This window comes from Brassica oleracea, chromosome C7, assembly GCF_000695525.1.
Source record: "Brassica oleracea var. oleracea cultivar TO1000 chromosome C7, BOL, whole genome shotgun sequence".
Taxonomy (NCBI): Eukaryota; Viridiplantae; Streptophyta; class Magnoliopsida; order Brassicales; family Brassicaceae; genus Brassica; species Brassica oleracea.
The window spans coordinates 31,564,654-31,581,347 of NC_027754.1; the positions used below are offsets into that span (position 1 = coordinate 31,564,654).

The window sequence follows — 16,694 nt, forward strand, 5'->3', positions numbered from 1 at the left end:
CTAGTAGAGACAAAAGATCAACCGGATACAAATGTATTGTAGTCCATAAGCTTGTGAGAGCCGAGATCTATGACCTAATAATATATATTTCAGTGTGTGATATAATCCACAGCAACAGAAGTCATGAGACACCATCAAGAGATGGATAAAGGACTACAATGTTCGAGATAGATATGGTACTGCCTAAGGCAAAGAGATCGATGTCCACATCCATGAGAGTGTTCGGCCGCAGAGCCATAATAACAGATTATAAACTCACATCAATGATCATTGATCTTGAACACTCATGAGATAAGTAGTGGACATGTATAGACGAGGTCTATGACCCAGACATGGATCAGCCAAATCGAGACATAGGTTCATGATAACCATGTCTAGTACATTGTCCATAAGTACTTATTTCGTCCGATCAAAGTAAAGAGTTAACAGTAGGCGATCACGTCTAGACTATGGACACATGCAAAAACGATTTGCAAAGACCCAATAGTGATCCCCAAGAACAATATGGTTCACATTATTTAGCACACATGCTTTACCGGGACACTCGATGTCAAGAGACATGAGAAACGACCTAAGAGGTCAAAGTGGTCTAGATACAGCTTAGTAATGAACTTGGCCGATTACTCCCTTCCTACATATACAGAAAAGATCACGTACCAGATGCGTAGAATGTAGAAACCTACAGTGAGGTTCACATCAGGGGGAGTGGTGCGTGTTGTACTCTTTTTCCTTCATCATGGTTTTGTCCCACTGAGTTTTCCTGATAAGCTTTTAATGAGGCAACATGAAACGTACTACAAATCCTGTATGGTTATGGCATCCAAGGGGGAGTGTTATAAATCATGGAGTGGATTGCCATTAACCAGGCCCGGACCGAGACCGACCCAATACCTAGAAGATGGAGAGATGGCCGAAGCCTAGAGAGAGGAGAGAGAGAGCCGACTTCAGGAGAGAGAATGGCGGCCACAAAGCTTGGAGAAAATGAAAACCTTTCATTTTCCTAGTAGATGTAATCTTTCCATTATTATGTATTAGTAGTTTTCCTAATCCTAGTATGTTTAGGTTTTAGATACTTTCCATTTATCTTTATCTTATAATCCTTATATAAAGGAACCCCCTTGATCATTAATAATAACACATAAATTTAAACTCTCTAATTACAACATAATTTACTTTTTGTTTCAAAATGATAATTTTTTAAAAATTTTAAGGTACTTTTACTAATGTTGAAAAGTTGTATATACTTTTAAGAAACATTAATTGAAAATATTTGAATTAGTTGAATATTATTGGTTGATATTTATTGGAAAATATATAGTAAAATAAATAATAAATTCAATTGTAAAAAAATAATTATTTTCTTAATATGCGTGAATACTCTAGAAAATCTTTTTTTCGGAAACATATGAAGTATTCGCCCAGTTCCTTCTTGAAAAATCAACAGACTATAACATGCTGGTAGGAACAAGAAACAGAACAATCTAAACCTTTTAAAAGGTTTGTACAATCTCTACGTGTAGATTTTAACCACATACAGTTCATTTAAAGATTGTGTAACCAGACAGAAACATGCGACCGGCATATAAACAATTATGTCCCCTCTACCTCATATACAAACAACCAACTCTAAACAACATTCTTTAATTTTTAATTCATTTTTTCTTTTATTACTTTTACAATTTTATTATGTATTACATCATATATTCAATAAGAGGAAGATAAGATAGTAACGTGCATATATTTTCCCTCTCTATCCTAAACATTTGACCTTTTAAACACCATATGCTTTGCCAAACATTGCATAAAAGTTATATTACTCAAGTGGAATGAATCGAAAAGCCAAAAAAAAAACATACACGAATCGAGAAATATATTCCAAACTCGAGACGCATTAGAGATATGTGAAAGTATTTGTAAACAAGAGTGAAGAAGAAACTGAAATGCTTTTGCTTTAGCTTTCTTGCTTAACGTTTGTGGTTACAAAGCTAAAGTATTTTGTAAACGCATTTGACAGCTTGATCTGAAAAGCATGGTCTGAGCTGTTCGTGGTAGTCTAGTCATCATCCTTGTCGTACAGATATCTCTCTTCTCCTTTTGATTTAACGAGTGCTGCTCTGTTTGTCCTGATCTCTCTTGGGCTGTGTTAGGCTTGTCTGGCTGTTGGGTTTCAAACTCACCGTAGCCCACTTTGGCCTTGCCTTTGTCGAGTCTTAATAATACTAGTGTTACTTTCCGTGCTATGCACGTGCAAGAATCTGATATATTTTTAATTTATTTACTATAATTGTAAATTTAAATAAATTAGTAATCTTTAAATATATTATAATTTTGGATAACACTGAAGTAAATCTGTTGAAACTATTTTACATAATATCTAAAATTGTTTAAGAAAAAAAAATGTTCATATCTTTAATCTCAACCGGGATTTAGAGGCTTTTAAATGTAAATGTTAATTTACATTTAAAATTATCCAACCTAAACTCAAAGAGAGAGTGGATGATGTATTAGATAAGAAGAAAAGACTTATAATAATATTGATAGAAAGCAAAAACCTGTGCAGAGTGTTTTGGCTACGATGGTGAGAACAAAAAGAAGGTGAAATGGTGGTGATAAAGAAAAAGGAAACGAGAAAACTATCGTATGATGATGGTGTTCGGTTGAGAATAATTAGGAGAACGGTTTGTGGGATAAATAATCATGGGTGGTTATTCTATATTTATCTCTTGTAAATGTTAATTTAATTTTATGGAGTTGGTATTTTATCTATCCTTGATCCGTAGATTTTTTTAAATCATAGAAAATAGACAATGTAAAAAAAAAAGTTATAAAAAATTGCTTTACCTGATTGGGTCGTAAAAGGTTGGTTATTTGTCTTATTTTCAAAATTTTATATGTTGATAACGTGTTTTACTTTTCTGTATTTTTCAATTTTTTTTTTAAAAAAATAGATTTTCTACTTGTCAGTTTTAGATTGGTGATGCAGACTTCCGCTTTATTATATAAGGATGATGGTACCAAACACAAATAAATGGGCCTGAGGCCCAAACATATATTATAACTCAATGGAGGCGACACGATAAATAGAAGCAAAAGCGAGGCGATTTGCCGGCGGAGGAGTTACGATGATGTTGGAGCGTTCGTCGCCGAAGGAAATGAATCCGACTCTGTCCAAGCTGCTGATAAAACCCGTCTTAGCTACCGCATATGGCGGTATCGTCGGAGCTTTTTTGGGCGGTACCGTAGGAATGGTCGTGATGGGCCTGGCAGGGCGTAACCCTCAACTCCTAGCCCGTTCTAGTGCGTCGTTGTTTCGAAGTCTTCAGTCACCAATTTGTCACTGCCTTGTTCTGTGGAGTCTCGTGATTCCTGTTCTTCAAGCCTCCGGAAGGAAGCTGGGGTCGATGTACTCTGCCTCTTGGACTCTTGCTTTAACATATCTTCTCGTGATGAAGCCGGAGTAGAAAGTATAAACCTCCGCCTGCATTGCAAGAGACTGTTTGTGTTTCAATGAATGTTTTTGCTCTTGTCCTCTTGGATCTACTACAGGTACCTCCTTCTTAAGCTTCTGGAGTTTGGTCAGTTTTGGAGTCAGCTTCACCTTGCGATGGCCGGGGCCGGGACGCCTAACCGCCTCCGCCTATCTGCGTTGTGATGTCTCCTTCCGGATTGTCTCTATACTGACCTCTCTAATGGCGTCTTGGCTTTTTGCGGTTTCGACCGTTTCTAAACTTTGCCTAACGGATGGCCGATAGCTGATCTCTTTACCTTTTATTTTAGCCTTAAATTGTTCACCATGAATTAGTTTAACCCTAACCTTGAGTTTAAGAATTTTTTTTTATCTTTTTTGGGGGTTTTTAGATAGCTCATTGCTAAGTCTTAGCAGCTTTAGATTCAAGTCTTTCTTGTATCTCAATGGCATTTCTATAAAATGAAATCACATTTTGTCCCAAAAAAAAAGTCCTAGCCCCACTGAGTCGAACTCGGGTTTTGTTCAGCTTCATAAACCCTAAACCCCCATTTTTTTCCAAGTAAGGTGGTCATAACTAATCAAAGAGAACTGGGTTTCGTGAATCAGTTTGTTCGTAAGTGTGCTGGGGTCTTTTCAGTAATTTCCGCTGCAGATTGTGGAATTGAATCCGTAATGAAAGGAATCAGAGGCAAAGATTGTTACGAATCGGTAAAATTTTCATTCTTTCCAAACTCTTCAAGTTGTTTCGCTAATGTAACTATGCTTTCAAGATGTCTTCTTTGGATTGATGAAGCCTGTTTTATTTTATAATTTGCACAGTTTGGTCTCAGGATCAGGTGCTGGGTTGACATTCTGTTTTTTGAGCAAAGGCTTGAAAGCCCGACCTGCACAGGCACTCTTCAGCGCTGCGGGTTTCGCTGTTATGTCAGCAACAGCGTATAAGGTGATTTGATTGATTCTTCATTAATCAATTCACAAGAGTATATATCTTCTTCTTACTTACAAAACACCGTCTTTGTTTTCCCTTCAGATGATGCAAACAACCAAACCGCGCAATGCCCAAGACGCCTTTTACATAGAGACAAAAGCTATGCTATCGAAGCTAGGCCTTGAGGAGTACGAGAAGAATTTCAAGAAGGGACATCTCACTGATTTCACCTTACCATTGCTCACTGACAGGTTACATTATACATCTCCTTCAAGCTTGAATTTTATTATGTAGCAACTAGCAACTATAAACTAATCCCCCTTTCTGATGAATTTTGAATCCAGTGACCTAAAAGACGTGAACATTCCATCAGGGGCAAGGCGTCTGATACTTGATCATATCAAGAGGTTTGTTCACAAGCTTCTCTACTCTCACATGGATCAAATGTATGAATTGGATCCAACCATGCATTCTCTGTTGTCCTGAGTGCAGGTGCAATAAGATGGTAAACCGCAAGTGAGGATAGCAGTTAATTGACCCAACCCTTTTGTCTATATGGTGGTGATGACTGAGAATCTTGGTGGTAGTTCTGAGACCTAAACATGCTAGTTCGTAATAATAACCTTTAGACTTAACCATGCATGAAAATCCAAAGCCAAGAACATAACATAATTTATTTGATGAAATTTGATGTCTGCTTAACTGCATCTCCAATTGGTATCCTTAAATTTTCTTTCCAAATGAGTTTGTTTTTACTCTAATAGTTGCTTTCATTTTTCCCATTTTAAAAATACATTTTATGTATATTCTATTATTACTATTTACTATTAAATTTAATAATGATATTTATTTAAAAACTTACAAATTTTATCCAACTATAATTTTATTTTAGCTAAATATTTATGTTATATATGAATAATAACTATATAAGAATTTAAAGACAATACGTAAATAAAAAGTATTTTCTCAAATTTGAAAAATACCTTTTTCTTTTTTTCTTTCTAAATTTTATATATTAAAACAGAAGTCACAACCTTGATTCATGTGTGATTTTTTTTAAATAGATCTAATAGACATATTCCTAGAAAGTCATGTTACATTTAATCTCTAATCTTATCATTAAAATTTTGGACCTGCCAGAAATTTTTATTGGGCTATCAATAATTGGATTTAAACAATAGATGATCTATTGAATTTATAGATAGTATAAATTAAATAGATATAATTTAATGTTGTAATACTATACCTCCATATGTTAATTATTTAAATATTTGTCGATGTTAACTTTTAAAATTATAAATATTTTTTTTAAATAAAAAAAATCATATTATCTAACAATGATTAATCTTTACTACCTTAAACTAATGAAAACAAAATTAACTATATGGCTTATTTTAAAAATTAAACAAAAATTAAATGTTTAATTATTTACTCGATAATATGAATATATGAAGCGAAAAGTTTAATTTTTTTAAAAAAATTTAAATTTGTTAAATGTTACAATATTTTTGAATATGACAATAAAACAATATTTTACTAATCTCTCTATATATATAGTTACGATTTTAATAATGAAATAATAATCCGAAATATATATATAGAAGAAGATACAAATACATGTGAAAGTTTGAAACAATTTATTCAATGGAAAAATATACCGTATACTTATTATGTTTTAAAATTGATAGACACATATATATTATAATATATACCAATTTAGAATTGAAAACAAAATGTTTATATAAAAATAAATGAAAAAGAAAATCTGCGCGGTTGCGCAGGTCGAGATCTAGTAATACATTATTAAAGATGATTTTTTTTCATTTTTAATGTTTTCCTCAGATTGGAGGATCACTAAATGGTCTAAATGAAACAACAAGTTAGCACGACCTTAATTCAAATATCAAACCAGAACCTCGCAATCTACATTCATTGATCTCATCTCTCGTCTTCGCCATCATTTGAAGAGAGAGAGAGATGTTTCTTCTAGTCACCAACCTCACCTTTTCTAGAGAACACATTAGAATGTCCAAAATTCCAAAAGTCTTACTTTATATGTTTTATTTTCTGTTTTAATTTATGATTTAGCTGTATAATTTTTTGTTTACAAGCGTCATTAATTTTTTTAGGGAGATTTTAAGTTTACCTAATTTTTATACCATAAATAATTATTAATATAAAATATCTTCTAATTTTTAGGGACATTATTACAAATATCTTCTTTATTTAAAATGCAAAAGATCTTTGAGAAAAAGACCAAAATAGCACTAAATCAAGTTTTTGTTCCCAAACTAGCACTCAAGGCTAAAAGTCACAAAAATAGCATTCAAGTGGTGGGGTTTAGGGTTTAGAGTTTAGGGTTTAGGGTTTAGAGTTTAGGTTTTAGGGTTTAGAGTTGAGAAGTGAGGTTTTGGGGATAAGATTTCAAATTTTGAAAAATAAAAAAATTTAAATTTTTCAAAAGATAAAATGCTATTTTGGTCATTTTAGTTTTTGAATGCTATTTTGTGATATAAACTTAGAAATGTGTTATTTTGGATATTTGCCCAAGATCTTTTTACCATTGCTTTTTAGATATATAAATATATATAATTATTTCAATGAATAACAAAACATATTTTTTTAATAGTTTTTCAAATTATACGTATTCAGATTTGAACTTTTAATAAACCATTTTTTGTACTTTTTTGAATTTTTTTCAGACTTTCTTTCGAAACTCTATTTTTTTTTACTTTTAAAATTTTTTATTTTAAATATTAAGTATTAATTTATATATTTATCAAAGTGTTAATCCAAAACTCCATCCCTCAAATTTAAAATCTAAGTTTAGATTAGTTAATCCTAGTGTTATAAAAGTATATTTACTTCTTTAAAAGCTAAGGGTAAATATTGTTAAGATACATGAAAAGTGGTATTAGGAATGTGGTAGTTTAAACAATTTCTCTTACTTTTATTATATTTTTAATAATATAAAACTTTCAATATTAAAATTTAAAATTTAATTTCAATTATTAGCTGTTTATTATTGGTTACTTCTTATATTTTGTTTTGGTTAAACTTTACATACCTCAGGATTATTAGTGTTTATTTACTTCTTTAAACTAAAGATAAATGTGTTTAAGATAAACATGAAAAATGGTATTAGAAATGTGGTAGTTTAAGCAATTTCTCTTATTTTATTATATTTTTGAATAATATAAAACTTTAAATATCAAAATTTTAAACTTAAAATTTAATTTCAATTATTATTTGTTTATTATTGGTTATTTTGAAAATTGAAATTTTATATATTTGGTTTTGGGCAAACTTTTTTTTTTGAAAAAAATTTTGGTTAAATTTTGATGGTTTTAGATAAAAAGCTGAACTGAAACAGTATTATATTGTGGAAGCACCGTAGCTTAATGGTTAAGGTTTAAAGACTTCTACACCCAGGTCTGGGGTTCGAATCCCAGACTATGTAATTTATTGCAGAATACAGGAAATCCAAGTTTCAAATTCCGGAAAGAGCAATTTATTACTGCAGACTACTGAAGTAAATCCAGTCAGGCGTGGATCTTCATAGGACGGTTCAGGTGATGCAGTTAGGCGAAGATCCTCGTAAGGCAGGTAGGATTTCCGGTTGTTAAATCGTCTATGTAATATTTCTCATAATTGTAATGTCATAATAAATCAGCTTAAAAAAAAAAAAAAACCGAATTATATCCTATTTTGAGTATTTATAGATACAAAATATCTGGAACTGAACCGACACGAAATCGATCGAATACCCAAACGTATATGCATATTTGCATCTATGAGGTAATGTGTATGTGCCTTTTATAGTAAAACCGTTGTGCTAAATGATAGGGGTGCGCAAATATCAAATATTTGAACTTAGGTATTAGTGATTCGATTCATTTTATTTGGATATCATTTAAGGTGTATGTATCTTATATATTAAAACGGAAGTCACAATCTTGATTCATGTGTGATTTTTTTAAAAATGGACCTGATAGATCTATTCTTAAAAAGTCATGTTACATTTAATCTCTAATTTTATCATTTAAATTTTGAGTCTAACATAAATTTTATTGGGCTATCAATAATTGGATTTAAATAACAGATGATCCATTGGATTTATAGATAGTAAAAATTAAATAGATATAATTTAATGTTTTAATACTATACCTCCATATCTTAATTATTTAAATATTTGTTGATGTTAACTTTTAAAATTATAAAGATTTTTTTAAATAACAAAAATCATATTATCTAACAATGATTAATCTTTACTACCTTAAACCAATGAAAACAAATTTAAAACTATATAGTTTATTTTAAAAACAAAACAAAAACTAAATGTTCAATTATTTACTCGATAATATAAATCTATGAAGCGAAAAACTTAATTTTTTAAAAACTTTCTAAATTTATGAAATGTTACATTATCTTTGAATATGACAATAAAACAATATTTTACTAATCTTTATATATATAGTTACGATTTTAATAATGAAATAATAATCCAAAAATATATATATAGAAAAAGATACCAATACATGTGAAAGTTGAAACAATCTATTCAATGAAAAAATATACCGTAAACTTATTATGTTTTAAAAATTGATAGACACATATATATTACTAATTTAGAATTGAAAACAAAATGTTTATATAAAACTAGGAGTTTTCCTTCGCCATGCGCAGATATAAAATATTTAAAAATGTTATATATAAATAAAATTTTCTATTTTTATATTTTACTTTTATTAGTTTAAAAAATAAAACCATAATGTAATTGTTTTTAGTTTGATTTATTCAAGTTTACTTTGAGCTTTTAATTTTTCATTATTTAACTTTTGATAAAAATAATTGAAATTTATAAAGTTACTTTATTATATTATTCTTTATTTAATTACCATTTTTAAATATGTCTATTTGTAAATATATAAATTATTTCTAATAATATATACATTAAATAAAAATAACTTATATACGTTGATAAATATATTTTAAACTACACTTATTTTAATAATAAAAATGTGATTCATATATTGATGTAAAATTTTAATATTCGTAATTATTATTTATATATAAAAACATATTATTTTAATAGATATAGAAAAGTTATTAGGTATCATAAAATCTTACCAAAATGAATATTTACTGAGAAAAAAATGTTTTTGATATATAATTTATTAGTTATTACTATATTATGAAACTTTTTCAAAAATATAAATCTGTATATAGAAAATCATCATTATTATATTTAAGAAATCTTACCAAAAACATAAATCTAAATATAGTAAATTTTACATTTCACATTTAGATTTATGCCATGTCATATTTTTTTTAAGCCATGTCATCATTTTTTTGTGAAAGTTAATGTAGTGATGACATATATACAAATCACTTCTCAAATATAGTCTATCCACCTAAATGAAAACTTTCCTCTAGAAGTAAATGGCAATACAGTAATTAGAAAATGGATATCCGCTGTAAATGGTTTATGGAAATCAACACATCCCATCCTTTACTTGACGAGCACGTCGAATAACAATATCTAAATAATAAAAAGACGAAGAGAGAAAAAAGCAAAGAGGGATGCAAGGCGAACAAACAATGGCGACGCGATTAGCCGGCGGCGGAGATACGATGGCGGTGGAGCATTCATCATCGAACCAAACTCATCCGACTCTGTACAACAAGCTGAAAGAAACTGTCTTGAATACCACAATTGGCGGTGTCTTCGGAGCTGTTTCAGGCGGTATAGTAGGAATGGTCATCATCGCCCCAATAGGCCGGCGTTACCCTCAAGTCCTAGCCCCACTGAGTCGAACTCAGGTTTGTATAGCTTCATAAACCCTAAACCCCTTTTCCAAGTAATGTCATTTCTAATCAAAGTAAATGGGGTTGCATGAATCAGTACGCTCGTCGGTTTGCTCGGGAGTATTCGGCTTTATCCGCTGCAATGTGGGGAATTGAATCCATAATGCTTGGAATCAGAGGCAAAGATGATCTTACAAATAGGTAAAGTTTCATTCTTTTCAAACTTTGCTTTTGATCATCCTGTTTATGTGTCCTTGTCTGAGTACAGACTACAAACTTTACACTTTCCTTAGCTGAGAATCTTCAACTTGTTTCTCTAATGCTATATCTTTGACACTGTTCTTTACTAATATTGATTGATGAAACCTGTTTATGTTTTAATTACAGACTTTGTTTCTGGTTGAGTTTTGACATTGGTTATAAATTTGCAGTTTGGTCTCAGGATCAGGTGCTGGCTTGGCATACTCTTTTGTGAGACATGACTTGAAAGTAAAGCCTGCACATGCACTCTCCTGGGCTGCTTATTTGGCTGTTTTGTGTGGGACAATGTATAAGGTGATTGATTTTGATACTTATGATGAGGCCAATCCTCTAGACTTAGAAACGCAAGAAGGGCCTTGTTGCATAAAGGGCTGAACTATCATCTGCTTGTAATTATCTGAACCCAAGAAGAGTTGGTTCTACCTTGTGGATGCTTCTAGAAGTAAGGGAAGAAGCTGGTTGAGCAAGGAACAGTTGCACGTGCAGCTAACGGAGTCGCATGGGATGTTGGGTGACGTGGGGTGTCCTTGTTATGGGTTTAAGTAAGGGTGTAAGGGGTTTTCTTTATCATTTTAACGATCATCATGTTCATGGAGAGAGAGTCTCTCATCGTTGTTCTTTCTCTGTAAACTCTTGTCATTCAATAAGAAATACCCTTTTACATATTACAGATCCACTGATTGTTAGTTTGCTCATACAACCCATAACAGATTGTTCATTAATCAATACAAAGAGTTATATCTTCGTCTTGCTTCACACGGTTTTTGAAGAGCACGTCGGGTGAATGAAACAAACATATCTCGCACTGCCCAAAATGCCTTTTACACAGAAGCTAGGCCTTGAGGAATACGAGAAGAGCTTCAAAAAGGGCCGGGACATCTCACTGATTGCACCTTGCCATTGTTCACTGATAGGTTATACATACTTCTCCTTCAAGCTTGAGTTTATTATGTAGCAAGCAACTATAAACTAATCCTCTTTCTGATGAATTCTTTAATCCAGTGACCTACAATAAGTGAACATACTCCGTTAACAATTTTTTATGTGTCTTTCCGCTCCCATAAATTTCGGTTTAGTGTAAAATTTGATCCGTATATTTCTAACAGATTTTGTCACGTAACAAAGTGAACGACTGTAGTGAGAGAGGCTTTGTAAAGATGTCTGCGAGCTGTTGTGCAGACGGCATATTATATCCCCTCTCTACGTCATAACTTGCCACTTCAGCAGCTTTGTTCTTACTCCTCGAGTAAGTATATTTATGCCTATCAAATAGTTTGTGGTGTAGTTATGTGACCGTTCGATATTAGTCTACTATAAATCTATAACAAAGATCGATATGAGTCTATTATAGCAATGATGCGTTGAAATTAGTGAGTAAAATATTATAAAAATAGTTTTAATTATATTATCGTGTTTAATGATTATTTATTTTAAATATATATATATATATATATATATATGTATATATATAAATATCTTCGCATCTAATTTTAAATGTATATATATATATATATATATATATATATTTACATATAAATATAAATTCTAATAAATTTGAGACTATGTTTGTTTTAGTTAAACTGAAATTTTTTTTTTGATGAAATGTTAAATTTATTGATCATTTTTGAAAAAATGTTTATGTACATCTATAAGGCGTTTACTAACTGAACCTTATTAAAGAATCAACAAATTTGGAAGCCTATGAAAAAATTATAGATCACTTCTTTAATTTAAACGATGAAGATGAACAAATAAATTTAAATAATGTTTAAATATTTAACTATCAATTTTTTTTTGGATTAGTGTTACTTTATTTAGTTTATTTTTATTAATGTGAGATACATATATACATATATATTATTATTTTAATTGTGATATATGAATTATTAATATATTTAATAGTTTACCATAAATAAATATTTATATGAAAAATTGACAAGATATATGAGTTATTTTTATTACCATATTTAAAATCTCTGCAAAAAAAATTAAATTTTTATAAGGAAATTTTACATTTCACAATTAATATGATGTCATGTCACTATTTTCTAAAACCATGTTATCTATTTTAAATGTCATGTCATCTTTTTTTCAGCGAAAATGATTGTAGTGACGACATGTGTATAAATAACTTTGCAAATACAGTCTGGGGATTAGAAAGCTAACATCATTATTCCATTCTTCCAATTTATTATGTTGTTGACCTTCTGAACACCATATGATTTGCCCATGATTTGCCCAACATAGCATATAAGCTACGTAACTCAAAGCAAAAATAAATCAAGAAAAAATAAACTAAACAATGGGGATTAATTAGTAGCGGAGACCCATGCTCGGCCATAAGAATTTATATATGGAGTTTGAAACAATTACAGATTTAAAACCATATAATCAATACTATATTTTCAAAATCACTTTGGAGGTCAATCGATACACATATTAACGACTAAAATTTGGGAACCAATACAAATGCTTTGTCTCACTGCCTACTGCCTAGTACAACAGCGGAGATATGATGGTTTACCATCCGTTCTGGAACAGAATTTTCTAAAACCAATTCCAATTATTAAAAGTTTTATTTCTTCCATTTTGAAAAGATCAAATTTTTAACATTTTTAATGCATTTTTTGAAAAAGAGAGAGTACGTAGAAAATGTGTAATTTCTATAATATTTTAAAGGAACATTATAATTAGAAAGATATAGCCAACTTAAACATTTTTGGTTTTTTTTCTAGGTATTCTCTTACGAATATAATAGAGATCAATAGAAAGTGTTATAATATTATGTGATATTCATTATTAAAAAAATCATAAATTTACTTATTCTCCAAGTCGTACTTAATCTCCAAGTTAAAAAGTATATTGAATATTCATATATAAAAAAGATCCATTATCAATTCTCTTTTCTATAACAAGTGAGACATAAGCAGAAGCAAAGAAAGAAAAGAAAGGAAAACCAAAAAAAAAAAAGAAGGAACAATGGCGATCATGGGAGGAGAGGAGAGGCGAGTCACCAGCGGCGGAGATACGATGGAGCATTCGTCGCGGAAGGAAATAAGTCCGACTCAGTACAAGGTCATAGAGACCGTCTTCATGACCGCATTCGGCGGTGTCAGCGGAGCTGTTTTGGGCGGTATAGTAGGAACGGTCATCATGGCCCCAATGGCCCGGCGTTACCCTCGAGCCCTAGCCGCACTGAGGCGAACTCAGGTTTGTTCATCTTCATAGACCCTAAACCCATTTTCCAAGTAATGTCAATTCTAATCATAGAGACTGGGTTTCGTGAATCAGTATGCTCGTTCGTATGCTCTGGAGGGTTCAGCAGTTTTAGCTGCATGGTTTGGAATTGAATCCATAATGAGAGGAATCAGAGACAAAGATGATCTTACCTCTGAGTAAAGTTTTCATTCTTTCCAAAACTTTACTTTCGTTCCTGTTTATGTTTCCTTGTCTAATTACATACTTTTGTTTATAGTCAATGCGTTCACCACAAATGTTACACTTAACTTAGCTGAGAATCTTCTAATGCTAATGTATTTTTCAACATGTGTTCGTTGGGTGATATTGATTGATATAATTGGCTGTTACAGACTTTGTTTCAGATATTGAGTTTTGATATTGGTTATAAATTTGCAGCATGGTCTCATCATCGGGTGGTGGGTTGGCATACTCTTTTGCGATGAAAGGCTTGAAAGGACAACCTGCACACGCACTCTTCAACTCTGCTTATTACGCTGCTTTTTCAGGAACAATGTAAGGTGCTAACTGGATTCATGAATTAAAAATACAAGAGCATATCTTCTTAGTTAACACGGTTTGTGTTTTCCCTTGAGGTGAGTGAGACAATCAAATCGCGTAATACCCAAGACGCCTTTTACACAGAGACAAGAGCTATGCTATCGAAGCTAGGCCTAGAGGAATACGAGAAGAACTTCAAGAAGGGACATCTCACTGATCCCACTTTACCATTGCTTACTGATAGGTTACATATACATCTCCTTCAAGCTTGAGTTTAGTACGAAGCAAACTATCAACTAATCCCCTTTCTGATGAATTCTGAATCTAGTGTCCTACAAGAAGTTAACATTCCACCAGGGCCAAGGCTTTTGATACTAGATCATATCCAGAGGTTTGAATACAAACTTCTCTACTCTTACATGGATCAAAGATATGGATTGTATCCAACCATGGTATGTTGTTTTGAGTGCAGGTACAATAAGATGGTGAACCGCAAGTGAGGAAAGCAGTCTAAATTTTGGTGATGACTTGGAAGTAGTTGTGTGACCTAATATTGGTAGTCTGTAATAATAATCTTTACACTTTATTCAAAGCCAAGAACATAACATAGCTTTAACCGCTGAAATTTTATGTTTGCCAAATAAAAACAACAACATAACACAACCTTATTGAAATATCAAACCAGAACCTGGTAGTTTACCTTCAACGACCTCGTCGATTGTTATAGCCATTGGAGGAATGAGATGATTCTTCCAGTCACCAACTTCACCTTTCCGGAAGAACACATTAGTATCTACACCAATTCTTGTTGTCCCGTTCTTATTAGTCTCCAAGTTGCTCAAGTTACACAAACTACACAAACTCAAGATTTTCTCCACCGATCCACTCTCTTCTTCAAGAACTCAGCGACAGCGAGTTTCTTGACTTGAAAAAGAGGCTCCTCAATGATTTCTTAATACCTCATAAATAGAACATTCACTTTATCGTCTAAGCTTCCTTTCCAGTAGCTCAACATTTGTTTCCAATGGGGTATATGAATCTATCGTTTCAAGAAAACATTTGCCACTTTATATATTTTTGGTAAATGTTGTTGCTGAACAAACGGGAATTAAAAAAGTTAGAGAGAATTTTGACTGAAGTAAATGTTTTTTTATTCTTTTTGTGGGGATAAATAATTTACAACTCATTGATTTTGTATTTATACAGTTTTAAAATTTTGATGTTTCTTTTCCTTTTTCATTATTTGTAAAAAATGCTTTTCCTAATCTTAAAGAATATAATTTATTAAAAAAAAGAAATGAAATTTTAACATATTGATGAAAACTTAAGAGATATTTGACAAGGTAACTCGTGATATGATTCTTCCAGTCACCAACTTCACCTTTCCTAAAGAACACATAAGTATCTACACCAACTCTTATCTTCCCATTGTTTATTAATCTCCAAACTGCTCAAACTACGTAAACTACACAAGTTCTCCACCGATCCACTCTCTTCTTCCTCCTTGGCGAATGGACAGTTGCAAGAACTCAGGGAGTCTCTTGACTTGAAGACTTTGCTCCTCGATGATCTCTTCATACTTCGTAAATAGAATATGATCCTTATCTTCTAAGCTCCCTTTCAAATAGTTAAACACATGTTCCCAGTAGTAGGGTCCGTATAAGATAACTCCTCTACAGTATGCTTCAAACATGCGCTCAAAACTGGCTTGATCAACTTTGGTGAGATGCAACATGTTTCTGTTAATGACAACCGGAGAGACAAACGTTCTTTGAGACCTCTAGCCGTGAACCCACCATAATACATTGCGTGAAGTTCACGCAATACATGCGCTGGACATTAATACATTGCGTGAAATTCACGCAATGTATTATTGTCCATGTCTGTATACAATACACTACAAGAAAACAGGGGGATTCTGATGGCCGAAATCGTCGGAAATTCGTCGGAATAGACCGATTCCGACGAATTTCCGACGAACCTGTCCGTCGGTATCGTTTCGTCGGAAAAAAAAATTCGTCGGAATTTCGTCAGAACTTCCGACGACTTTCTGACGAATACCGAGAAACGTCATTCTGACGAACTTCCGACGATATTACAATGCGGATACACGAGACCAGAGTTCATCGGAAAAACTACGTACCGACGGAAAACGTTCGTCGGACAATTCCGACGTAGAGTGTTCCTCGGTGTATTCCAACGAACTTGGGCGTCGGAATTTACCGACGGACAACGGTCGTCGGAATATACCGACGAACCTCGTTCGTCGGTATATTCCGACGGAAATGTGGTTTGTCGGTAAATTCCGACGGATATATGTCCGTCGGTATATTCCGACGACCATTGTCCGTCGGTATATACCCATTTTTTTTTACAAATTAATTTTCCATTTTAATATATTTTTTGATATTAATAAATTTAAAAAATCAGAAATTTAAAACTAATAATATTATAAAATTTAAATTCATAAAAACCGAAATAGGAAAAAAA

General features: G+C 32.0%; 3 protein-coding genes across 3 annotated transcripts; all 3 read left to right on the forward strand.

Annotated features, from left to right (window-relative positions):
• The first annotated feature begins 3,152 nt into the window (after positions 1-3,152).
• On the forward strand, positions 3,153-4,883 carry LOC106303094. The gene is made up of 5 exons (XM_013739453.1): positions 3,153-3,403; positions 3,547-3,648; positions 4,289-4,412; positions 4,500-4,648; positions 4,742-4,883. Exons 1-5 carry the CDS (start codon positions 3,153-3,155, stop codon positions 4,881-4,883), a joined length of 768 nt encoding a protein of 255 aa, XP_013594907.1.
• Positions 4,884-9,998: 5,115 nt separating this feature from the next.
• Positions 9,999-10,841, forward strand: LOC106303095. Its single transcript, XM_013739454.1, has 3 exons — positions 9,999-10,220; positions 10,303-10,406; positions 10,637-10,841. Exons 1-3 carry the CDS (start codon positions 9,999-10,001, stop codon positions 10,839-10,841), a joined length of 531 nt encoding a protein of 176 aa, XP_013594908.1.
• A 2,553-nt stretch (positions 10,842-13,394) lies between these two features.
• On the forward strand, positions 13,395-14,819 carry LOC106305425. Its single transcript, XM_013741798.1, has 6 exons — positions 13,395-13,676; positions 13,758-13,861; positions 14,103-14,219; positions 14,305-14,448; positions 14,533-14,595; positions 14,677-14,819. The coding sequence occupies exons 1-6, from the start codon at positions 13,446-13,448 to the stop codon at positions 14,702-14,704; spliced, it is 687 nt and encodes a 228-aa protein (XP_013597252.1). The 5' UTR covers positions 13,395-13,445; the 3' UTR covers positions 14,705-14,819.
• Positions 14,820-16,694: the final 1,875 nt, after the last annotated feature.

Bases quoted from the DNA above. Each gene is read 5' to 3' on its own strand.
- LOC106305425 (XM_013741798.1), top strand. From the start codon at position 13,446: ATGGCGATCATGGGAGGAGAGGAGAGGCGAGTCACCAGCGGCGGAGAT. The intron at 14,220-14,304 runs GTAAGGTGCTAA...CCTTGAGGTGAG, and splicing joins GCTGCTTTTTCAGGAACAAT to TGAGACAATCAAATCGCGTA. The intron at 14,449-14,532 runs GTTACATATACA...TTCTGAATCTAG, and splicing joins TTACCATTGCTTACTGATAG to TGTCCTACAAGAAGTTAACA.
- LOC106303095 (XM_013739454.1), top strand. From the start codon at position 9,999: ATGGCGACGCGATTAGCCGGCGGCGGAGATACGATGGCGGTGGAGCAT. The intron at 10,221-10,302 runs GTTTGTATAGCT...TGCATGAATCAG, and splicing joins CCCCACTGAGTCGAACTCAG to TACGCTCGTCGGTTTGCTCG. The intron at 10,407-10,636 runs GTAAAGTTTCAT...ATAAATTTGCAG, and splicing joins AAAGATGATCTTACAAATAG to TTTGGTCTCAGGATCAGGTG.
- LOC106303094 (XM_013739453.1), top strand. From the start codon at position 3,153: ATGAATCCGACTCTGTCCAAGCTGCTGATAAAACCCGTCTTAGCTACC. The intron at 3,404-3,546 runs GTACTCTGCCTC...GATCTACTACAG, and splicing joins GGAAGGAAGCTGGGGTCGAT to GTACCTCCTTCTTAAGCTTC. The intron at 4,649-4,741 runs GTTACATTATAC...TTTTGAATCCAG, and splicing joins TTACCATTGCTCACTGACAG to TGACCTAAAAGACGTGAACA.